The sequence below is a fragment of the Artemia sp. Qi Xiang Cuo genome, chromosome 5 (genome assembly GCF_049724085.1).
Source record: "Artemia sp. Qi Xiang Cuo chromosome 5, ASM4972408v1, whole genome shotgun sequence".
NCBI classification, from domain to species: Eukaryota; Metazoa; Arthropoda; class Branchiopoda; order Anostraca; family Artemiidae; genus Artemia; species Artemia sp. Qi Xiang Cuo.
In genome coordinates, this window is record NC_142798.1 from 14208241 (window position 1) to 14234208 (window position 25968).

Sequence of the window (25968 nt, forward strand, 5' to 3'; positions counted from 1 at the left end):
ACTTACAACAAAAAATAAGCTCGTATATGAATTTAAATAATCTTTTTTATTTTCCATTAGGGAAGAAAAGTCTCCCTGTTGTGATCAACCACTCACATTTTACATGGCACGATCGATAATGCCTCCAAGGTTTCTTAGAACATTAGACTTGCCATCAATTGTTCTTAGACTAACGTAATAAGTCTTAGCCAATCTTCTCCTAGTCAGGTTAACCTTGCTTCTGGGCCAAGCGAAAACATAAAGGAACTCAAGTGCCCTGGCTTTATTGTAACGGCTGTTGGCTGAGTGGATCAAGAAACCTTCGCCTGAACAGTAAAGGCTTGAGGAGTCTTTACTTTTCAAAAAAAAAAAAAAAAACACTAAAGACCAACCGAGAAATCCTACCTAAAATATAGCCAGAGTCTAAGCTGCAGCTACCAGAGCTGTTCTACTATACGCTTGTGGTAGAAGAGGTGGCGACAAAAAGGCTGATAAAGGTAGAAGAGGCGAGATGTTTGGCCATGTTTGGCCATCGATGCCTTTGATACTCTCTACATCAACAGATCGAACACAATTTAAAATACCGAAGCAAGGAGTTGTTGTCGCAAATATGAAGGAATTTCACTCATTATCAAAAGACATCGTCTGAAGCTCCTTGGCCACACTTTGCGTCGTCCCGCAGAAAATGATATTTCAAGACATCTTTGTTTGCGAATGAGCACCCTCTTGGAAAAAGAAACACGAAGATAAAAGAAAAACCTCTGCCAAACACTCAAAGAAGATCTCGAACCTTGGGGGGGGGGTTCGTAGACATGGTTGGAAGTGAAATAGAGATTGGTTGAAGACCGCCGTGAAGCTACAATCGATAGATTTAAAGTGATCGTCAGAAGTCTTCTCAAGGTCCTTTGGTGCCAAACAGAACAAATCCATCCTCTGGTTCTTGCCAAAAGTAAGTAATTAATTGAAGAAAAGATCGGTAATCAAGATTCAGAAGAAAACGAGGATTGCGTCACAGTGTCCATGCCTAGAGCATCAACTGAACTTTTCTACCTCAAGATGGTCAGCTGCATAGTGCAACAGAAACGTATTAGTCATTATCAAAGAAGTTACGACCTTATTCAAAGTACTTATTTATTTAGTAAAGCAATCAAATTGTTGGATTTTTTGGTTTGATGGATTGATGATGGGAGGAACCGAATGGTTTTTTATTTGATTTTTTGTCGTTTGCTCTTTTGTTTTTGGTAGTTATCCTCGTCACCTTTCGTAATTTGATTTATATTTAAACCTAGTGGGGTGATTATTTTCCTGAAAAAGCTTTGCTTCGGGTTTTGTTATGCTTATTGTTGATGGATAAACACTTTCTTCTTAAAAAAAAAAAAAATCAATAAAGAAAAATGTCCAATAGTTTGAATCCGTACTTTATATACTTAATTTAATTCCATATTAAAATTTTTGTGCCCGCTTTTAAACCCCTCTGCTCTCTTATTATTTCTTTATATTTATCTTTGACAATTGCTTTATTTGACTGACTTTTTTAGTTTCATAAATTTTCACATATTTCGTAGTTGTCTTTGTTTTCACATTGACTTTCATTGATTAACCTTATTGAGTATTGCTTTTGAATTTGTGTATAATTTTGAATTTTATTTTTCACTGCATTGTGTTGCTTCATTTTATACCACATTTTTTCGGACAAATTTTTGTCAGAAGTTTTTTTTTTTTTTTTTTTTTTTTTTTTTTTTTATTAACACTTCATTACAAACTGCGGTGTCGAATTAAGACACTGCATGACGTTCATTTACGATAATGCTAATAATTTTTGTTATTTTTAATTGACACCAAGCCATAAATTTGAGCTTTTTGCTTGTAATAGCTGTTTTAAATAAAAATTTGTAAAACTAGAATTTAAAATTAAGTCCTAGCCAAGTAGTTGGTACACTGGGTTTTCGAGCCTCAGTCTTTCAAGACAGGTGATTGAGTCCTAGCGTCACTGATTATTTAGTTTCGGAGAGGGTCAGCGGTGTCACTCTGTAAGTTTAGCCAGAGCCGACCCAGCTCTAAAGAGGGACCTTGGGGAATACTGGGGGGGGGGGGGGTGAAGACAGAAGCGTTGAATGATTTTCCCCCAATCATGTACAGTAATCCCGGTCAAAGTCAGATAATTAGGAGGTTGGTACCTGCTTTACAAGAAACATTGTTCTTGAGAACCAAGCATCAGCAAAAAATTATAAAAAGGGGTTAGGATAAGGTTTTAAGAGTTCAGTTGAATGAAAGGTGTGATAGAAGGTGGATGACATGATTCATTAATTTAGTTTAGCCATTGATGCAGTCCAAGTGATTCGAACGACCGGTTGCTGTTATGAATCAGTAATAACTGCAAAGGCAGTAATCTGATGTTTCAAACAGATCGTGGTAACGAACAGTAACTAAGAAGCAATGCGGCTCAATAGTAACTGAAACTCTATGAAACAGAGTCTTCATAACAACATTATTATATTCAAAATATGTAAAATTCATCAAATTTAATGGTACGCATAAAAAATAACAAACCTGAGAAAATTTGCCCAATTTTTGAAAAAGGGGGAAAACACCCCCAAAATATCAAATGACCTTAATAAAAATCACTCCATCATATTCAGCATACCAGAAAATCCTACTGTGGAGGTTTCACACTCCTATGCTCAAAAATGTGGAGTTTTGCATTCTTTTGCCAGAAGAAAGATAAAGGATGCGTGTTTAATTGTTTTTTCCCTGGGGTTGATCATATCGAACCAGTGATCGTAGAAGATCGGGACAGGGCTTATTTGATCAGATATCAAAAGTTCTAGTGCCCATTTTAAGTGACCAAAAATATTGGAGGGCAGCTCCCACGCTCATTTTTTCCCAAAGTCACCCGATCAAAATTTTGAGACAGCCATTTTGTTCCGTATAGTCGGCAAAACTAATAACTATATCTTTGAGGATGACATGACCCCCCACAGTCACCGGGGCAAGGGCTGCAAGTTACGAACTTTGCCCACCGTTTACATGTATATTGGTGATTGGGAAGTATACATACGCTTTAATAGTGGATTTTCTGGCGGTGGGGGGGGGGGTATATACAATTTATAAAGTTTAGTGTTACCCATCACAAGCTAAAAGCCCAAGAAAATTTGCCCAATTTCTGAAAAAGGGGGGATACATCCCCAAAACATCAATCGATCTCAATGAAAGTCACACCATCAGGTTCAGCATATCAGAAAACTCTGTTGTAGAGGTTTCAAGCTCCTATATACAAAAATGTGAAATTTGGCATTTTTTGCCAGAAGAAAGATCACGGATGGATTTTTTTTTTTTTTTGCATGTATTCCCCGGGAAAGATTGTATCGAACCAGTGATCCTAAAATATAGGGAGATGACTCATTTGGTTGGAATTCAAAAGCACTAATACCGGTTTTAAGTGACCAAAATATTGAATGCACCTAGTTCCCTCCCACGTCCCTTTCTCCTCAAAGTTGCTTGATCAAAATTAAGAGATAGCGCTTTGTTCAGCATAGTCAAAAGATCTAATAACTATGTCTTTGAGGATGACTTGACCCCCCCCCCCAGTCCCCGGGATAAGGGCTATATTTACATGTAGTATTGGGATGTATACAGAAATTTCTTGAGGTGGAATATTCTGGCGGAGGGAGTGGCTACGGTGGAGAACCTTTACACACAGCAACTTTTCATGGGGGAAGGGAATTTTCCATGGAAGGGAGCCGGATTTCCCAGCATTATTCAAAAGACGATCAGAAAAAAAAAGCAAGTTTCTTCAAATGAAAGTAAGGAACAACATTAAAACTTAAAAGAAACAGAAATTATTACGTATATTAGGGGGGTCGCCCCCTCGTCAATACCTCACTGTTTACGCTAAAGTTTTTTTTAGTGATTTTAAAAGAGCTATTTATTTTAATTGAAAGATCTTTGTGATTCAGGATACATCAAACAGTTTGTGCTTATGAACTGTAAGAATGGAGCGACTCGGCTCAATAGTAACCGAAACTAAAAAAAAAAAGAATTGTAATCTCAGTAGATACATCAAAGAATCAAATTTTTATGCTCATTCTAAATATATAAGATTAATTAGGTTTATGGTTACCCATCAAAAGTTACGAGCCTGAGAAGATTGGCACAATTCCAAGGATACCCCCTAAAATCCAAATTGTAATGAAAATTGCGCCTTTATATTCAATGTACCAGAGAATCCTACTGTAGAAGTTTCAAGCTCCTATATACAAAAATGAGGAATTTTGCTATTTTTGCCAGAAGACATATCACGGAAGCGTGTTTAGTTTTTTGTTTGTTTTCTCCTAAGGGTGATATTGCATTTGAACCGAAATTAAAAGTTCTAGTGGCCTTTTAAGTGACCAAAAAGATTGGAGGGTAATTGGACCCCTCCCACGCCCTTTTTACCCCAAAGTTATCTGATCAAATTTTTAGAAAGCCATTTTGTTCAATATAGTTGAAAGATCAAATAATTATGCCTTTAGGTGTAAAATGACCCCCCCCCCCCACCACAGTCCGTGGGGAGAGGCGTGCAAGTTATTAAATTTGTGCATTGTTTACGCATAGCATTTGTTATTGGGAAGCATACGGATACTTTTCGGGGGGCTGGTGCTTGCGGTAGATTTCTATAGGGAGAATATTCCTTGGGGAGCGAAATTTTTGGGGGGTGAATTTTCCAGGGGAAATGTTCAACTGGCGGGATTTGCCAGAATTACTGTAGGAAATTCTTTTAATTGTCTTACATTCTCTTTGCCAAATTTTTCATGTGAAGAAGTTCCGAGGGAATTATCCGGGGCTATTTTCAGCATGTTTTGATTTTCGGAAAATAATTTCCACGGAAGGGGGCATTTCTGGAGTGTTCTAGAAACCGATAAGAGATTATAGCCTTAATCAAGTGAGAGAATGATAAAGAGAATATTTCAGGCTGAATAGTCTGCAAGCAATTTTACGGGGAGGGGGACTTTCCGCGAAGATGGAACTGTCTGGACGGAATTTGAAAGGGGACACTTTACACTGGATGAAATTTCCACGGAGGAGATTTCCGTGAGGAGGAGGGGTATGTTTCATTAAGAATGAACCAGATTTACCGGCATTATCTGATAAACGATCAGAAATTAAACTAAAACAAAAATTAAATTTTCAACTATAAGTAAGGAGCAACATCAAAACTCAAAACGAACAGAGATTATTCCATATGTGAAATGGTTGCCCCCTCCTTAATATCTTTTTCTTTACGCTAAAGTTTGACTGTTTGTCCCAATTTTTTTAAGAGCGGCTACTGAAACACGGGGGCCGTTTAATTAAAATAGGAAGCTTTTTTAAAAGTGCTAACAGCTTTAGCGTAAATAATTGAGGAATACTAAATAAATCTGCCAAAATTAATATTATTTTTTTTTAATTTATCATCTACGGTAGCCAAATTTAGACCTACGTTAGTTGAAAAATGTTCAGAAATTAAATAAAAAAAAGTCTTTTTTTAACTGAAAGTAAGAAGCGACATTAAAACTTAAAACGAAAAGAAGTTATTACGTATATGAAAGGGCATTTCCCCTCCTCAACGCCTCACTCTTTACGCTAAAGTTTGACTCTTTCTCACAACTGTGCATTTTAAAACAATAAAAAACTTTAGCGTAAAGAGCGAGGCGTTGGGGAGGGGAAAGCCCCTTTCATGTACGGAATAATTTCTGTTCGTTTTAAGTTTTAATGTCGCTCCTTATTTTCAGTTAAAAAAAACTTTCTTTTTAATTTAAATCTTAAACAATTGGGACAAAATTTGAAATTTAGCGTAAAGAGCGAGGTATTGACGAGGAGGTGACCCCCTCATATTCGTATTAGTTTCTGTTCCTTTCAAGTTTTAATGATGCTCCTTACTTTGAGTTTAAAAACTTGTTTTTTATTAAATTCTAGAAAAAGTGACGGGGAGAATCTGATGAAAGACCTGAATTCATGTTTGAACTGGTGAAACGACTTTTAAAAAAGATGTCTTAAGGTTCCAGGTTAATACAAAGACAGGACCACCAAAACAACCTTCCATATTGTAGTTCTGAACAGTCTTATAGACGAACTGCTTTATACTTATTTTTGATTCACTTTTGATTTAAAAGAATTGTAGTTGAAGTATTTGTGAATAATTTGTGAATAATCCTACTGCTGTCCTCAAAATGTTGTGAATGTACTGCAATCTTTAGTAAAAAAAAAAAATCATTACTATGTATAATAACACAACAAAATAAATGTGTTACAGCATCACATTTCTTTTAGCAGAAATCTAAGTTTAAAAAGTAGATGATTCTCAATTCTCAACTAATTGTGCAAATGGTGCTATTACTCCTGAAGCGGAAAAAAACTGCCAAGAAAAATGATAGAAATCTATTCTACTAAATTTAGCTTTTCAATCTATTGGCTGACAGGTTCTGAGAATATTTTTTGGTTTTAGCGTGATTTTGTTACTTATTATTAAAGATTTTTCTCTATTATTTTAATTTAAAGTATTCTTGTCAAATATTGCTTGGCTTCTATTGGAGCTGGCTTAGCTTTTAATGAGACGTCAGAATAAATTCTTATAATATACTAAAATCTTTCCCATACTTTCTCTATCATTTACAGAATTTCAGAGAGAGAAAAGATATTTAAATAAAACAGTTATAAAAAAATTTAAAATAAAAAAAAACATTTAAAAATCCAAAACTTTATGATTTAAAGTTTGTTGTTGTTTTTTCATTGTTTTATTTAAACTATACCCGTTTTTTCTTATAGATCAATGCTTAAAAAACATGTGTATTTCCCTCCTCCTTTAAAGGAGGAGGGAAGTATGTATCTCCCTCCTCATGAAGCCTTTTTGGGGATTACTGCAATAGATTTGTTGTCTGATTTTTTTTTGTTAATAAATAGAGATAAAATTGTTTTTCCAAGAGTCTTTTGCTAGCTCAGAAAAAGCTGAATTTGATTCTGTTTTTATACCCAAATAAAAAAAAAGAAACAGGATCTACAAAACACATCGAAAGAACCTTAAATACTAATTAAAAACAATAGATGGAGTACATAGAATTATCAAACTGAAGGCTACGAATATAATATCAATAGAATGGTGAAACCCCTCTCCCTTTTCACAAAAAAAATGAGGAAAAGAGGAGGGGGAGAGGGAAAGGAGATCCACTTTTTCAACGTATCAAATATATAGTAGAAAAACTTTTCTTTTGTAATCCATCTGTGGTAAACTTTATTTCGACAAAAAGGGATTTTTTTTTTTAGTAGAACGGGGGAGGCAAGATCCAATGGGGAGAAATGACTGTGTAAAACTGAATTTGTCAGGAGTTTATGGAGAGTACTATTGGCATGAGGAAATTTTGATCCTCATTTCTTAAGAGTAATCACATTAACTCTGTGAAGTAGGGATATATAAGGGACTTCACCCTAATTAAAGATAATTATTGGGCATCTTTAAGGACAAAAATCGATGTCAAATCTTATTAATTACTTTTGCTTGTTTGTTGTAATGGTTTAGCGTGGCAACACTTACAAATGTTATATAATCCTGAAACTTTTTTAAAATTTTGAAACAACTAAAATAAAAATCTTAAAGAATCGTACTTTTCCTGGATGAATAGGTCAATCTGGTTGAGCTACCAAATTCATGACAAATTTTCAAAGAGCATGATTTACTACTACTAATACTACTACTCCACTAACAAGAAGTCCATGCAGGACCAAGCCACCTGAGGTCATCACAGCTACGCACGCTCCTTCTCAATCCCAATTTATTCAAACTCCCCCTATTTACACTCTCCCCCAAAGAGTGTGATTTAGGACATTCAAAATTATTTTAAGGGGGTTAAAGGAGAGATTTTGCGCGTTGTAAAGGAGTTAAAGGAGGTATTTGAATTATTTCGGTAAAGGCGGTAAAGGAGTTAAAGGAGTTAAAGGAGGTTAAAGAAGGTATTTGCGCGTTGTAAAATATCAGTAATATGGTAATATTATTAATGGGATAACATGTAAATTGTTGGTATATGTTTGTGTACTATATAAGACCGTAGTCTTTTTATATAGAAAATATTACACTTAAATGGTGGCTATGACTGATGCGAAAAGATATTGCCTTAAGCTTGTAAAGGAAGTCCCCTCTCCCACTCTTTGTGGTAGGAATTGGTACTCCTTGAACAAAAACAGGGTCCACCTAAGTATTTAACATTAGAATATTAGAAGTTCTACCTGAAAATATTGCTGCAAAAACAGCTAATGAACTTACCTGAAAATTTTCAGGGTACTGGTTTCCTAAATTTTTTACAAATTCCAATCTTTTGTAAATTTCTGGAATCTTTTGCAATTTGCAGATTTCATAAATTGGAATCTTTTGCAATTTGCAATTTCCATAAATTGGAATCTTTTGCAAAAATTTTAATGTTCTATTGAATTTATCCGATTTTTTTTACTGCTGAAAACAGAACTTTCAAATTTATAACAGGAGCTAAAAAAGTAGAGATTGGTTTCACTAAAGCTTGAAAAAACAAACACATAAAACATGTAGTTTCTGTAAGGGCTATAAGAAATACTGGTACTTGTACATTTTATGGTACCCACCGCTATATAATGTACAAGGAACTACTAATAGAAACCCGTCAAACGGGTATTTGCAAGAGATAAATGGATGGCAAAGCGTGATTGCTAATTGCGTTTACAATATTCAAACTGTTGTTTTTTTGGGGTTTAAGGAGGAGAAGAAAGGTACTTAGGTTAGGTTAGGTATTTAATATATGTTATGCTTTACCCCCCCCCCCTTAATGTGAAAATATCCCAAATTTGTTTCTAAACTGTTATATATCATTCTATTGTATTAGATTTCATTAGCATTAGCCAAACTTGACTTCTTTTGTGGGTAACGTATAATGCACAAGTACCAAAATACTTTTATGCAGTAGTAAGTTTTTTTTAAATACTTATAAGAAAAGTTTTAATATTGATCTTTAATTTTCCTTTGAAAACTTTTTTTTAATTCATTTAATGTAGAAGCCGTATAGAGCTACTATAGAGCTAATTGTTATAATACAATATTCTGAAGGACGTCTTCAATTAGATAGTAATTTAACACAGTTTATTCAGAATTCAAATCAGCTTTTAAAACTGTCAGAAACTAGGAATTCATATCCTGATCCTATTCGATGGCTTTATGGTTACCCCCCCCCCCCCATCAAAGAAAAGAGTAAGCCTAAAAGATATTTTCGGTTTTCACTAATTTTCTGTATTTTCACACAATTTAACAGTTATTGCCTTTTTTTTTTTTTTTTATTCCCCAAACTGGCCAAACATATTCTTGCATACTTGCTTGTAAGGGTTCTACAAATTCTGATAATACACACAATACTTGGACAGAAAAATTCAAATAACCTGAAAATTCTTGTCTTTTCTGCAGAACTGGAGGCGATTTTGGCATCCTTGGCAAGACTCCAACTTATCGCTGACTGCGTGCCCTTTGGCTGTTCTTTTAACAAGGGGTTCTTTTTATATTGTGCAGGGTTTTTGTGAAAGCTTCTGGAGATTGTGTGGATGCAATCTGGCCGAGTGGGTACTTTTTTTCTTGCTGGTACACCAAAGGAGGATTCACTTTCATCAGAAGTTGAAGTCGGGTTATTAGCTGAAACAAATAGTTTTCTAATTATTTATTTGTTCAATGCAATTATTTATTTGCGCATTAAGAAACAAAATATTCATGGCCGTGTACGATAGTTTTTAAATTTAAATGCCAAACAGTATAGTAACAAGAGGATACGGTAGAGCCGAAAATATCAAAGCAGTTTCAAAATAGGAAAACAGCAGCGCAAACGGGACGCTGCGCAGCAGTTTTTAAGATATTGTGTGATTTGAAAGATGACAAACTTTGCTATTTCGGACCAATGGCCTCAACAAAATGATACTGGAGCCACTATTCTCAGAAACGTGGCCCCTAGTCTCAAATTTGGACCATTATTATCAAAAAATTTTTATTTTGAGATAGATAAGCATGCTTTGTCTTTCTTTTTCCATCATTTTATTTTCAATGACTCCTTACTTTTAGGTATAAGACAGGTATGGCTTCTTATATATCAAATAAGAAGAAACAAAATCTCAAAAGAAAATAAAGGGGGCTATTAGAACTTAAAACGAAGACAAATTATTATATATATGAGGGATCGGCCGCCCCTTCAACCCCCTACCTTGTACGTTAAAGTTCAGTCAGTACTTAACTGAATAGGATTTATTTCACACGTGAAGGGTATGCTATCCTCCCTTAATCCCCGCTCTTTACGCTGAAGTTTTAGAGTGCTGTACTGAAAGCATTCATGAACACAATAAATGTAGTTGATGGCTATTTGCAAATAATTAATTAGCCAATGCCTTTAAATATATTTAAATAAAAAATAATTATATTTTAAGAAAATGCCCTTCAACAAGCTCTTCCATCCTTGAGGCATTATGAAAAATACGGTTTATTATGTTCCAGACGCCCTTGCTTGAGTAGTTGTTCTTAAAGCACTGGGGGCAAAAAGCCAAACATTAGCGCATAAAGTGGGATATTAAGGGGAGGGGCAGCCATCCCCACATACGGAATAATTTCTGTTCTGTCCACTATTGAAGCCTTATCATAAAAACCATAGGATGAAAGGGCGGCAAACCCCCTGACATAGATAGTAATTTCTGTTCTTTTCGAATCTTGATGTTCCTCTTTAAGCTCATTTAAAAAGGCTTCTTGTTTTATTTATTTTCTGTTTGTTTTAATATCATATTCTATATAATTTAAATACGAAGGGGATTTTCATCCCAACTGCCTGGGTCTTTACGGTAAAGTTTATTTTTTGGCTAAGAAGACTTCAAAAATAATATTATCCCAAAAAAAACTTCAACACTTTTAAGAGGGATCTGAAACGCAAAATAAATTTTTGGAATCCTGCTGGAATTCTTCCTGGGGAATTCCCCCGATTCTTCAGTCTTGTAGCAGGTAAGCACATAATATGTATTATAAAAAAGCCACTGGGACAATCCAAAAAGAAAAATTAAAAATACTTAGTTAATAATGGTCGAATAAATATAAACAAATTTACTTAAGAATTAGCCTTAACAATACCAAGCAATTTTCAATGTGCTCCGTATGTAACCTAAGGAGTCTTCCCGACCCCTCAATGACTTACTTGACTTAAGTCCCAGCCGTCATTGAAAATTGTTTTGGGGCCTCTTCTTTCACCAGTCTATTAATCTAACTCCTGTATGAACTTCTATACTCTGCCAGGCGGAGAAGGAGTGGCAAGTTGAGCAACAAGAGATTAATCTTCCATCTACTTTTGGGACACCCTCTAGGCCGAGAACCAAGTGCCCGGCCTCCAAAGCCTATCATCGGGAGACGACTGCTTTCCATACGCTGTATGTGTCCTAGCCATCTGAGCGGCTGCAGTTTTATTCTATAGAGGATGGTTACTCCGATCTTGTGATTACGGAGAATCTTTATATTGGAGATTCTATCATGCTAAGTGATGCTGTTATGTAAGTTTTAAGAGTAATTAAGATTTATTGAACTATAAGTTTTGACCTCTCAGAGCTTTGTTTCCATGGCACAATTAGATCTGATTTAAGAGATACGAATTCTTATAGGCTAGCAGGGGTTAGAAACATTTTTCTAAGCTGTGGCAATAACGACTTTTGGTGTTTGTAGGGACGAAAAAATGCGGCCTCTTCTCTCTTGAGCTATCTGGAGATCAGATTCCTTTGGGAGCATTCACCTTGGAGACTTAGGAACTAATTATCCATTATTAGGCTAGATGCAGACATATAAGATGAAATAAACACAGATAAAAAAGGCAATAGATTTATTGACTTACATATTTAGATGCACAGCAACGGGTCACTTCAATGACAATAACGGTGACCAAAATATAATAATTTCGTCTGAATCTCTCTAGGTCTGATGTACTAATCTTTTTAGACCTGACTTAAGATTCCTTTTAAATCTGACTTACTAAATAATCTCAAAAAGCACATCTACCCCACTACCAAACGCAGTTCTTTCGTCCTGCGCTGTAAGGACTGCTCGCCATTGGCCCAAGAGGACTAAGGATGTAAATCTTTCGTCCAATGAATTCTTTTAAGTATTTTTGATGATTCGAGCATTCACACGGTTTTTTTGCCATTTAAACTTCCTTAGAAATATTGTGCATAGCATTTTTTTTGCTACTAATTATCTTAGCGAAATTCGAACGACTAGCGTCGTTGTTTGACTGAAGCTAGAAATGAAATTTCTCTTTTTGCTTATTAAGAATTTAGACTCTTGGAAGCGGTATTTGAACTCAATTAGGGGACATTTAATTTCTGCCCGAATCATCTTTAGAAGGAAAGACTCCTGTATTTTAAATATCTCATGATACACATCACTCGTCCCATCACTTAATGACGCCCTGTCATTAGTAACTGCTCATTAGGAGTACTAAACATTTTCTCCATTATTTTTCTTATTTTATTCTACATCCCTATCTAAAATTCATCTACCGGACTAAGATTATTTATGGTTCTAGGTTAGCTACTATACTAAGGATTTTTTTTTCTATATCTGACACTGATTACTTTTACATTTCCAACAAAGTTGGGGCTATTATACTTTTAAATCATTTTTTTTTTTTATTTTGCTGTATATATGACATACTACATACTTTCTACACTACGTTAAATAAATAACATTATAATATTACACCTAATTCTACTTGTAATACATACATGAATGATTTATGACATACAATATTGGGTTGATCATATTCACTGATAACATTATAACACTTTCACTATTAGGATTTTTGAATTGTCAAAGTTATTAGGAAGTAACACATGTAGATTCACATCTATTCATCACCTTCGTGTCCTTAGTGTACTACACCCTTCTGTTGTAAATTATTGTCCTTCACTCTTTTTGTCTTGGCAAAAATTTTGAAGCATTTACTTTATGGTTTCTTCATGGAACAGTTCGAGTCTAGTTGTCTTTACACGACAAGTTTTCCCTAATAGTCAACTGGGAAATGACCGTTAAATATCGTTCTAATAGTCAATTAGGAAATGATGCTTCCCACTATAGGTGTTGGTGTTTTTCTTCTCAGCATATCATTTTTAGGATTTTTTGAGGCACATAGAGAATGTATTCTCGCGTAAAATTGTTCATTTGGGCCTTTTGAAACGGGTTGTCGTCATACTATGGTGACTCTTTTAATATATTGTCTTTAAGTTCAACTTCAAACATCTTCAAATATTATTTAACTTCAAATATCGTTTACCGTGTGCTGATCGATGGGGTTCTCAGAAATAAACTTCAAATCGTCTCTAACTTCAGCATCAAATATCTTCAAATGTCTTTAAGTATCATTTAACTTCAAATATCGTTAAATATCGTTTATCGTGTGCTGATCGATGGGGTTCTCAGATTTAAACTTCAAATTGTCTTTATTTCAGCTTCAAATATCTTCAAATGTCTTTAAGTATCATTTAACTTCAAATATCGTTAAATATCGTTTAGCTTCAAGTATTATCACTATACTTTCAAATTATTCTGGGGTCTATAATGAGTATCAAAGGCGATATCTATGTATTTATATCTTGTACTGACCGATGGGTTTCTCAGCATTTATGTGATTATATAGTTCGTTAAAGCACTTGATACTGATGTTCAGACCTGATACGTAATATGGTTCATGGTCGAAGAAACAACGATCGAGGGTAACTGTTGTTCTCGTAGACGAAGTTGGGATGAAAGTTGCCTGGGGTTATGGTGAGCACTCTTCGTTAGTTGATATATGATGAAAATAGATGCTACTGGGTCGTATGTGTACTGGGTAGCTCATTGTAATACTCAATGACCAATGTGTCCATTTACTTTCCTGTAATAAAAACAACGCGGCAGAATCACATGTTTTTTAAAGCAAATACACAAACAATAATTCACGCATTAATTGGGTTATAATTATTCCCATAACGGGATTCAATACATAGATTTTTCTTATAAAATATTAATTGTTCAACCTTAAGTATAGTCTCTTAATATACTTTTCTAATACACACTACTACATACACTTTATTTTAACTTCTTTTAACACTTAGTTAATTTCACAATATATTTAAAGTAATCATTGAAATAGAGTTTATGCTACGTGGTTAATTTTTTAGGTCTAATTTTACAACTTTATTTCATGCCTGCATTGTTCACGCACGTCCGTGCTTTATAATAAACGCATGTTGCAGCGTCGTAACCACACGGTTTTACGTAAACGACACTACAATGAGGGAACAAGACATAACAAGGACGAATAGAGACCTCTCTACCCACTCGTTTTCTAATGTCTTCCCTATTTCTTGGCTCAGACGTTCTCGTTGGGTTCCGGGTTTAACCTCAGCTGAAATTCAGAGGTGTTCTTCTTTTTTTCCTGTGTTCTTCTCTTGGATTTTCCGTAATTATAAGTCAACATTGGTGCCTCATATTCGCTTTTCGAATAAGGTAATTAGATGCAGGATTCCAAGCTTGCTGAAATGCTGCTGTTGAACAGCTGAAATGCTGAGGTTAGGACTTTCCACGATCATGTTCGGGTATAGGACCAATAATTTCTCTTGGAAGAGAAATCATGATAACATTCATAAATATGTAAAGGGATCCAAGGGAACGGAATTCATGATCCTTGTGATCCGGTTCATATCCACGATCATGATCAGCTCATAATTAGACGCTTCTTTATTGGTAGTTTTTTTTGTTTTTTTTTTCATGACATCAATCTTTGTTCTGACCTGGGTCGATTTTTCATAGAAAATCCGAGGGAGGAGGTCGTCAAAACAAACCAAACGTTGCCTTTTGGCGAGCCCTCCCCCCAGAATTCCCACGAAACGTGGTCCGTCTAATTAGGTTTGATTACCCAACTTAATACTGAGTAGGGGATGATTTCCCTAGTTTCTTTGTAGAATGTAAGTTGAAAATACGGTCGGTAGGGGTCACCGAACCTCCCCTCCCCATGATATAAACTCCCTTCTTGATCCGGGTGATTGGGTAGATTATAGGTTGTCCCACTGGTTAATTCACATTTATAGGGGTATAGTTAATTTTATTTTTTTCGTAAGGTAGCTACCTAGTAGGCAAAATGTGCCACACAGGACCTAAAAATACTATTTGTCCTTACGGTCGACCACGAGCTTCCCACCTTGGGCCTTTCTCTCTGATCGCCGACGTTTTGACATCACTTGTATTATATATATTTTTTTTCATTAATATTGACTTGGTTAGCTTTACTTGCATACTGTTGAATTTATTATGGTGTTAAATTTGTTATCTTTGAAATTTGTCTTTACATTAGTTAGGGATATTTCCATTTGTCAGGTTTTTTAACCGTTCTACCTCACTGTGTCGTTATTTTTTCCTCTGTTTCTTGTAGTTTTTTCTTTTTCAGTTTTTGTAGTGAAATAAGGTAGAACTTTTTGTATTGTTTTTTCAAAATTTCTTGACTTTTTAATTTAATTTGTTTCCGTGTGTGGATGCTGATTTCGGCCTTGATTTCTCTATTTCTTTAGCTACTATTTGGTCTGATACGCCGTCGGACTCTTTGGAGCTGCTTTATGAGAAATCCGAATCGGAACTTTTAGAGGTGGTACTTTTTGTGGTATTGCCTGCCATTTCTTCATAAATTTCTACTCCCCTGGAAGTCGAAGGTTTATTCTTTAAGTGCTCGTCTTGAGTCCTCAATGTGGGAAATTTAAAAGAACCTTGACAGCTTTGGAAGGAATCAAGACTTTTTGTGGGTTTCTTTCAGTTTTTAAATACCATGTCCTCAGGAGAATGGGGCATTCTCTGCACTAGAATTCCGTTCCATGAAATCCACTGTTTAGGTTTGGCCTTGGATACAGTTATATCATGATATTGACCTTGCTGATCATCCTTTGGAGTTTTATTCCTGGGCAATGTACTTTGACTCAATTTTATGGGAAAATTTATTAAATCCATGGCTTCTCGCAGGTTTGTTTTATTTAAAGCTTTGGGAGGAGTTTTCTTTCCAGTAATACCGTGGGTTTCTACAGCTCTGTTTAATTCTTCCTGTAAAGACAGGGGCCTTTCTATCGGTGTTGCAGGGGAAACCATATCGTCTGGAAATCTTTTGGGGGGACATGGGGTCGAAATTCTATCGGGGAAGAATTGGGTTTTTGGAGATATTGTATAATCTAAATCTCCTGCGCTTGCCGATGAATAACTTTTTGGACTTTTTGGCGTTCTTATTCTTATTGGTGTTAGGGATTTTTTCTCTGGAATAACTAGAGTTTTCACAGCTAAAAATTATTCAAAATTTTCCTGATCCCTGTCATTCTTAAAATAGTCTTGCTTGAAATTAAATGGTTTTAGCTCTGCCAATCTTGACCTAGGGGGCTCACTTTCTGAATCTGACGAAGCAGTAGAAGAGGGATGTGATACCCATCTCTCTGGAAATTTGGCTCTTTTTATTCGGCTAACATGCGCCTTGTAAGTTCTTCCACTATCGGGGTTTTCCATTTTAAAAGTATATTCGTTATCGTACTTTTTGACTATTCTCTACGGTTCAAAATATTTGTTGGAAAGTTTTTTTCCTTCTGTTTTCGCCTCGTTCTTTAGGTAAACGAAGTCTCCTACTTTGAAATCTATATTCCCCTAAACTTTGGGTTGGTTTCTAAGCTCTTAGTTTATTTTACATTTTTCCAACTCTTGCCTAACTATTTTATAAGTTTTCCTCATACTATTTGTGAATTCTTGTGTATAATCTTTTGAGTCGTTATAATAATGCCGAGATTTAATAATATCATCATACGGGATTCTAAAATCTCGACCAAAAATTAAATAAAAAGGATTTTCTCTGGTTGTTTCGGAATAATCAGTGTTGATTACGTTGGTTAAATAAGGTAAGAATTTATCCCAGTCGCTCCTATTGTTTTTCGTATAAATACTTAGAACGTTCGAAAATATTTTATGCTTGTTTTCTATTTTGCCATTAGCTTGTGGATGGTACGGCGCTGTCACCATTTTCTCTATATTGAGAAAACTCATTAAATCTTTTGTTACTTTTGCAACAAAATTGCTCCCGTTGTCGCTCAAAATTCTATTTGGAATGCCAAATTGTAAAAATAATTTTGCTAATGCCTTACTTGTGGCATAAGCACCTTGATTTTTTAATGCTTTTGCAAAACTAAATCCGGAAAAATGATCTATAACCGAAACAATACAAGCATTACCTCTGCTAGGAACAGGTAAGCCTCCACTTGTCCCGTATAGGTCAAATGAGATAATATCAAAGGGGTACTTCGCTACTGGGATCCTTTCCATTGGGGGACTTGGATAAGAGGGGTGGATTTTTCTCAAGTTGCATGCTTTGCATGTACTTACAATTTCTGTTATTTTTGTTAGCGCAGATTCTACGAACTAATATTGTTTTAACTTATGGAAGTTTTTCATGGATCATATGTGTCCAGCTGTGTCCCAATGAAAATATTCAATTGCATGCTCTTTTACGTTTTGTGGTAACACAGGTATTATCGAAGTTTGGTTTCTATTTGTCTCAGAAGTCACAATTCTACACAGTATTTCTTCATCAAGGTCGTAGTAAAAATTATCTATTTCTTTTCTAAGAGTTTTAAATTTGTCTGGCAACGCATCATCATTCACAAAATAATCAATTAGTGCTACACATATTTCGTCCTTTTTTTGCTTTCTTTTCATATTTTCCAAAGACAAGGGATAATAGTTAATCTTATTTTCTTTTACTGCGTCTTTGACTTTGTTTTTCTTACATCCATGATTGCTCTTAGCAATTATGGCGTCAACTTCATTTTCTTCAGCTTCCGATGGAATATTTTCTGGGTATCTACTTAAAAAGTCGCAAGCTACGTTTTGTTTTCCCTTTAAATGTTCAAATTCGTAATCTAGGTCTTGGATTTTCATAATCCATCTAGCTAGAATGCCCGTTGGGTTTTTAAATGTGCGCAGGTACTGCAAGCTTTTATGGTCTGATCGTAGGATAAATTTTCTACCAATTACACAATACCTATACTTGCCTAAAGGGTCAATAATGTATAGTATTTCTAAATGTATTGCGGAATAACTATTTTCGCTCTTTGATAGACTTTCACTTGAGTAGTGAAGAAATTTTCCAATTTTTGTAGTCGTCCTCTGGGGGGGATTAAGGTCTTCTACCGGGATTTTTTTGCGAAAGGATAGCGCCTATGCCCTTTGAGCTAGCATCCGTGGTAACGATGAATTTTCCGTTTTCGAAATCAGGGAGTGATAAAATTTGTTCAGAAGTGAGCGCCTTTTTGAGTCGGTCTAGGGAAGTTTCAGCTTCCTGGGACCAGGTGACATTATGGGAGTTTTCTTTGGTTAATTCCGTGAGGGGTTTCACAATTTGGGCGTAATTACGTACGAATTTTCTAAAGTAGCCAGTAAGGCCTAAAATTCATCTAAATTCTTAAAGAGTTTTGGAGGGCTTGAAGTTTTCGAGATTTTTTATTTTATCAGGGACTGGGGATATCTCTCCCTGTGTTAATAATGCTTCCAAGAATTTAATTTTAGGTTTAAATAAATTTACTTTCTCAGGCCGGCATTTTAGATTGCCTTGCCTGAACTTCTCGAAACCTTAGCTAACGTTGCTAAGTGTTGTTCAGTGTTTTCCCCCACACATATAATATCCTCAACAAAATGAATTAAATTCTTTAATCCTCTTAAAAGGTGCAATAGGGGTCTACATAGCGCGCTTGAACTTGTTTTAAGCCCAAATGGTACCCTTAAGTATTCATAAGAACCATATTCGGATGCTGAAAATGCAGTTTTATGGACATCCTTTTCGGCTATTTTCACTTGGTGGTAGCCTTGGGTAAGGTCCAAAGAGGTAAAAATTTAGTTTTTGCTTGAAATTGAGTCAAGAATTTCGTCTATTCTTGGTAGAGGAAATTTATCACTAACTACTTGTTTGTTGAGAGCCCTATAATCTACTACGAGTCTAAGATCTCCATTCTTTTTTGGTACTAAGATCACTGGTGCGCTATACGGACTTATACTTGGGCGTATAATTTCGTTTTTTTCTAATTCATGGATTTTATTGTTTAACCACTCTTTGTGCTTATATGGCAAGCGAAATGGCTGTGTAGCTACGGGATTACCAGTCGTTAAAATTTAATGCTGGTAGAATTGGATCAGCCCTATGTCATTTTAAGATGCAGAAAAAACTTACTTAAAATTCCATAATAATTCACATAATTTTTTCTTAAGTTAAATATACGTAGTATGATCCATATTAAATTTGTTTAAAAATTGTGATTTAGTTAAAGGATATTCGTTATTTGAAGTTTTGATACTGTTAACTAGGTTTCTTTTAGAATTTTCCCATCTATTTAAATCATTTTCCGTTAAAACCTGGACTTGAACTAAACACGTCCCCTTTTTAATTGTAATTGTATCATTTTCATGGTTATTGGTTACCCAAATAAAACCTTCCCCTTTGTCATAAGATATAATCTGTTCCTCGCATAACAGATTTTCGGGTATTTCAGACGGTGTCGCAAACCATATTTCTGATTTGCTAATCACTGGTTCGATCATCTGTGATATTTGCATTTTTTGCATCGTTTTGGGAGGGACTTTTGTTTTCCTTATCGCAAATCCGTAATATTTCTCTTCATTTTCATTGTTTATTAGATTCATACTGGCGCTATGCTGCGCTATTGTGGCATCTTGTGGCGTCACGTTGGGTTTTACTATTTTTTTCCACAATTCCACTATTTTCTTAATTTCGTTTGACCTGTACTGTCGCATATCTCCTATTTTTATTTTCGCAGATTCAATACTGTTATTATTTAAATTTACTTCATTTCTGCAATGTCTCTCAGGGTAATTGAACAAATTTCCAATTATGCCATGTCTTTGCGAGACATGAATTTCATAATACTTCGACATTATACCACTAGAAATTCTGTTTGCCTTTATGTTGTCGTCGTAACCCCTGTTAGGATTTCTTAAGGTAGAAATGTCTTCCCCTACCTTAGCTGGGTAGACAAGCCTCTCATTTGCTACGTCTAATAGTATTCTATTAGACCTTAGAAAATTTGCCCCTATAGTAGCTTCATATGGGAGATAATCACATTTAATAAAATTTGTCGTGAATGTTCTATTGTCTCTTTTTAAGTTTAGCCAAATTGACCCTTTTGCATTTAATTTATGACCTGTCACGCTTATTAAATTGGGATTATTAGGGTACCTCTTTCGTTTGATGTGCGGAGGCAAGATATTAAATACGCTTGAGTTTATTGTACTAATTGTTGCACCTGAGTCGATCAAAACCTTAAAATAAACATTTTCTTCACAAAAATCACTCAATATAGGTTACGTCTTATTAATATCACTACAAGAAGGCACTAATATTGTCTTGGACCTATTAAATATTCCTGGCATCCTTTGGGTCCAATTTATGTTACTGAAGGCCTGAAGCGTTTCCCTGAGAATTTATTTCATGTGTCGGTGCCTGTAATAGATATTCAGACGTATTAGGTTCCGTAGGCATATTTAAATGATTTACGTCTGCCTGTCTTCGCCATGTATTATTATGGTAACGTGGATGTGTCGTGTCAGTGCCGTTTGCTGGCGCTGACTGCCAGTGCCGTTCGCTTGTAAAGTTTTCATTTCTCATCGGCAAATTTTCATGATTTCTATATTGCATTCTCGCATTATATTGGCCTTGCCGAGTATTTGGGTTTTCAAATCGGTAATTAGTTTGACTGTTGGGGAAAGGGTTATACAAATTTGGTTGGTACGCATTATAAGGTACTGATTGGCGCAATCCCCCTTGGTTATAGCCTATTGCACGATCGGTGCTAAAATTTGTTTTTCTGAACAAATGGTTACCGTAATTTTGCGTATTACCGACAGCATTTCTTGGTATGGGATTGGGGACATAGTGGCACTCTCTCGCTATGTGGCCAACACGATTACAATTATAGCACCTTATTATTGTAGGATTAATGGGCTGAAAACGTACTGTTTTCTGCCTAGTGGTTTCTGGAGTTTTATTTCTTCGTGCCACAGAGGAGTTATCCCTTGAAAATAAATTGTAGGATGCCTGGTAGCCCATGAAGAATAGGTTCGTGGTTGAGTCGTCTAGGCTATTTATTTCGGCATTACTATGATTAGCAACCATTTTATCAACTTCGATTAGTCGCTCTACCTCTTGAACTGCAAGATCCAAAGTCTGAATATTTTTGGATATTACTACTCTATATAGTTTTGGGGGTAGCCCTTGCAAAAAAGGTATTTAGTATGACTTTTTCATACAGTTGCCCCGAACCACTTCCGTATTTTGCTTCTACAGAAATGCCTATGTTATCCAGGTTTTCTCGTATATTCTCTGAAAAATCAAAGTTCACTACTCCGTGTTTTAATTTATTTATTGAACTGGTTTCTATAAATCTCTCTTTGAATGCTTTTAACAAGTCATCAACCGTATTTATTCGTAAGTTGGCGTTATTGCCTATGGTATGTTCGACCTGTTTTAGAAAAGTTAAGGCCTGGCCTCTTAATCGTAGTAGGAGCATGTCTTTTAATGCTCCAACGTCTTTTTTTGTTAGTTGTACAAACTGGGTCAGTTGGATATTAAATTCGTCAATATCTGACTGACCATTGTACTCTGGTATAGATTTTGCAATCTCTATATTTTTTGCGACTAACTTTTGCACTATTAATAACTCACTTAGTTCTTCCATTTTTTTTTTGAATCAATTGAAAATAAATTTATTTTTAATTAATCTATTTTGGGGGATGCTACTATCTCCTATGAGATATAAGGGTTTTCCTATCGTAGCTTAGCGGCAATTGGCCTAATCACTTTTCCTATATGTCTGTGTCTTTCCCAAAAATTAAATTAAAATTACAAAGTTTCTTAGCCTATTTAGTTCGCAAGTTTTTCTCCAATTTCCGAATCGCGCCATTTGTTATGTAAGTTTTAAGAGTAATTAAGATTTATTGAACTATAAGTTTTGACGTCTCAGAGCTTTGTTTCCATGGCACAATTAGATCTGACTTAAGAGATATGAATTCTTATAGGCTAGCAGGGGTTAGAAACTTTTTCTAAACTGTGGCGATAACGACTTTTGGTGTTTGTAGGGATGAAAAAATGTGGCCTCTTCTTTCTTGAGCTATCTGGAGATCAGATTCCTTTGGGAGCGTTTACCTTGGAGACTTAGGAACTAATTATCTATTATTAGGCTAGATGCAGACATATAAGATGAAATAAACACAGATAAAAAAGGCAATAGATTTATTGACTTACATATTTAGATGCACAGCAACGGGTCACTTCAATGACAATAACGGTGACCAAAATATAATAATTTCGTCTGAATCTCTCTAGGTCTGATGTACTGATCTTTTTAGATCTGACTTAATATTCCTTTTAAATCTGACTTACTAAATAATCTCAAAAAGCACATCTACCCCACTACCAAACGCAGTTCTTTCGTCCTGCGCTGTAAAGACTGCTCGCCATTGGCCCAAGAGGACCAAGGGTGTAAATCTTTCGTCCAATGAATTCTTTTAAGTGTTTTTGATGATTCAAGCATTCACACGGTTTTTTTTGCCATTTAAACTTCCTTAGAAATATTGTGCATAGCATTTTTTTTGCTACTAATTATCTTAGCGAAATTCGAACGACTAGGGTCGTTGTTTGACTGAAGCTAGAAATGCAATTTCTCTTTTTGCTGATTAAGAATTTAGACTCTTGGAAGCGGTATTTGAACTCAATTAGGGGACGTTTAATTTCTGCCCGAATCATCTTTAGAAGGAAAGACTCCTTTATTTTAAATATATCATGGTACAATGCAAGCGTGATTTTGATTCAAAGGCAGCAAGACGGTACTGATCATCTGTTTTTAGTGTCCAAGATTCACAGGCATATATGGTGATAGGGGTTATAAGCAAGTTGAATACTACTAATGCTACTACTACTACTACTACTACCAACTCACTGCAGCATCAAGCTGCCTCACACCAGCACATCTACACACGCTCTTCCTCCATCCCAATCTATTCAAAGCCTTCCTCCTTTCACTCTCCCAAGAAGCAGGGGCGCCAATTCGGGGGGGCCATGGCCCCCCCCCCGAGACTTTGAACATTACCTTCTTATTTATATTTCACAGCTATTTTCTATTTTAGCTATGTGCTATATTAAACCAGCAACTGGTCCAAAAAATACGACCAACAAACTGGTGCCCTAATTATATAATCTTGTTTTGAAATGTCTAAGAGCGAGCGCGTCTACACTACTTTATTTCCGAGGAGGGTTCATTCAAAACTAAGCTTCATGTGGTCAGTGCCCGTTTCGTTATTGTTCTTGTGAGGAATTCGTTGTAAACTATGAGTTTTGTATATTGCCTTTTTTAGTAGATGGGAAAGGAAATGTGTTCTAGGGTTTCAAGGGGTTTTGGTCAGCAGATTCTTGACGTTGTTGAATAGTTTATGGGATGACTAGTCCCAGTGGAGTGTATGGGACTGTCGTGAACGGGGGAAACGTAAATGATTGGTTTATGGGATTTCTAAGCGGGAAAGTTTCACCGTGGAGTATGGGAGTGATTTTCTAAGTGAGTTTCTACGTGTTTCTTCAGTTCTTCTCTTGCCGTGTCTGAGTGAAGTCCTTGTCTACTACTCGTTTAACTATGAGTAAAAAGCGACAACAAACTTTGGATATTTTTTCGGTGAAAATGCGGAAGAAAAATGACGAAACATTAGCGCAAGAAACTGGCAATAGTGTCAGCACCCAAAGTGTCAGGTTAGTTCAGATAAATTTCCCCGCCTGTGACAGAATTTCGTAAATAAGAGGAACAATAAATAGCTCAGGTCAACATGAAAGTTCGGTCTGCATCACTGAACCCCTTGTGGGTTCCAGTAGCAGTCAAGAAAGTCTCTCAGATATCTTTAGGACACGTCACGACACACCAGCTCAGCCGATTTTTGAGTGATTTGTAGCTTTCGCGTCTAACGGAAGAAAATTAAGTGAACAGGGCGATTCAACTTATGAATGGGTTAAATGCTAAGAAAATTTGAATTCTGTGCTTTGTTTTGCTTGCCACCATTTTTGTATAGGGATTCTGAAAGTTGTAAAAACTGCTGGAAAAAGGGCTTTCATTGAGTCAGGATTTTGCAAGTAGAAAAACTGTTCTGCTCTACTAAAGCAACATGATGGTTCTGAAAGACATAGGCATTGTATGTCAGCATGGCCGGAATTTAAGATAATGAGTACTGATACTTCGAAATCTATAGCGAATGCCTTAATTCAATACAGATCTCAAGAGGTTCAGGAAAATAAAGATTATGTGAAGTACATTTTTCGCGCTATTTGCTTTCTTGGCCGCCAGGGTCTTGCTTTGACGGGTCATGACGAATCGGAAACATCTGCAAACCCGGGTAATTTGGTTGAATTGATGGAGGAAATGTCTAAAGGCGATTAAAAGCTGAAGGCCAAGTTACAGCTTCGATATGGTCACTATTACAGTCATCAGTACCAAAATGACGCAGTTACACTGATAGGAAATGCCAATTTTTTGCCAATCAAATTGCAATAGTTCCAATTTTCTCGAACTTTCGAAAGTGGAAAGAGTTATGTGTCATTATCAAGAGATTCTCGGTGTCGATGACCATGCCATAAAATCCCAGCTTTCTGTTGCAAAGCTGCAGCTGTCAAAAGGTGATATTTCAAAAATGGATCTTCTTCGAGCTATCGAAATCTTATCCGACCTCCCAATTGCCTATTCTGCAGTGCTAAAACTGATGAAGCTAGTTGCTACTTTCCCTGTGACCACTGCCAGTAATGAACGATTCTTCTCGACATTAGGGCGTGTGAAAGACTATCTGCGATCGACGATGGGAAACGACAGACTCAGTGATCTCATGATAATGTCCGTTGAAAAAGAGGAGGTAAAGAAACTGGATTTGGATAGATTAGTCGACGATTTTGCCAAGGAGCGACCCCGCCGCTACCCCTTGTTTTAGGTATGTTTGCTAAATGTTGTTCTTTTTTTTTGCATCTTAATAAAAAAAAATTCGAAAAAAAATCCTTGCCCCCCCCCGACATTTTCGTGAATTGGCGCCACTGCCAAGAAGTTTCCATTTCCCTTAAATCTTTCCTTACGACATTCTCCAGCCCAATTTAGGGACGACCTGATTTTTGTTCGGCCCTAGAAGGCTGGCCAACACGGAGAATCTTTGGCAATCTATCACCCTTTATCCACAGAACACATCGTAGTCGTCTCAGCGTTTTTCTCATTATAGCCCTAGTATGCGGGATCGAACGATATTTTTCGTACAGCTTACTATTTGAGATACGGTCAGTCAGTCCGTAGGCAATTTCTCTTGGAAACATCTAGCAGCTCCTTCTCCACCTTTCGGATTACCCGTGCTTCTGAACACTGCTTGAGCACTATCATCACTGTAGCTTCCAATATCCTAATTTTGGCTTGTAGGCTTATCTTCCTGTTCTTCCAAACTTCTTTCAACTGTAAAAATAAAACACCCTGGGCATTGACTATTCTACTTTTAACATCTTCACTGCATCCACCGTCTTTACTAATAATGCTACTTATGTAAGTGAAGCTGTCCACTTGATTGATCTTTTAGTTACCCAACGTCACTTCTTCACCTTCACTTATTCCTAGTCTTAGCGACTACGTCTTCTTGACAGTTTTCAAACATATTGTTGCACCCTGAACTTGAAAAAACCTCTAAAAGTACATTAATTTTGCTAGCATTTTCCTCTAAGATGCTTAAATCATCAGCGTAATCTCAGTATAGGAAAGTTTTGCTTCCCCATTTGATTCCAAGTTCTTCCACTGCCTCTGGTGTGCTACTTAGGACAGAGTACCTCAAAATTATCCACATAAATGGGGATAGGAAGCAACACTGATTAACTCTTGATTTAATACAAAACC

General features: G+C 35.9%; 1 protein-coding gene across 1 annotated transcript in view; it reads right to left on the bottom strand.

Moving 5' to 3' along the window:
- Positions 1–25968, bottom strand: part of LOC148951840 (proton channel OtopLc-like) — a 150164-nt gene that overhangs the window by 58449 nt on the left and 65747 nt on the right. The window contains exon 3 of the mRNA XM_089088744.1: positions 9388–9634. Coding sequence (XP_088944870.1) covers positions 9388–9634 — 247 coding nt within the window. The remainder of the gene's footprint in view (positions 1–9387; positions 9635–25968) is intronic.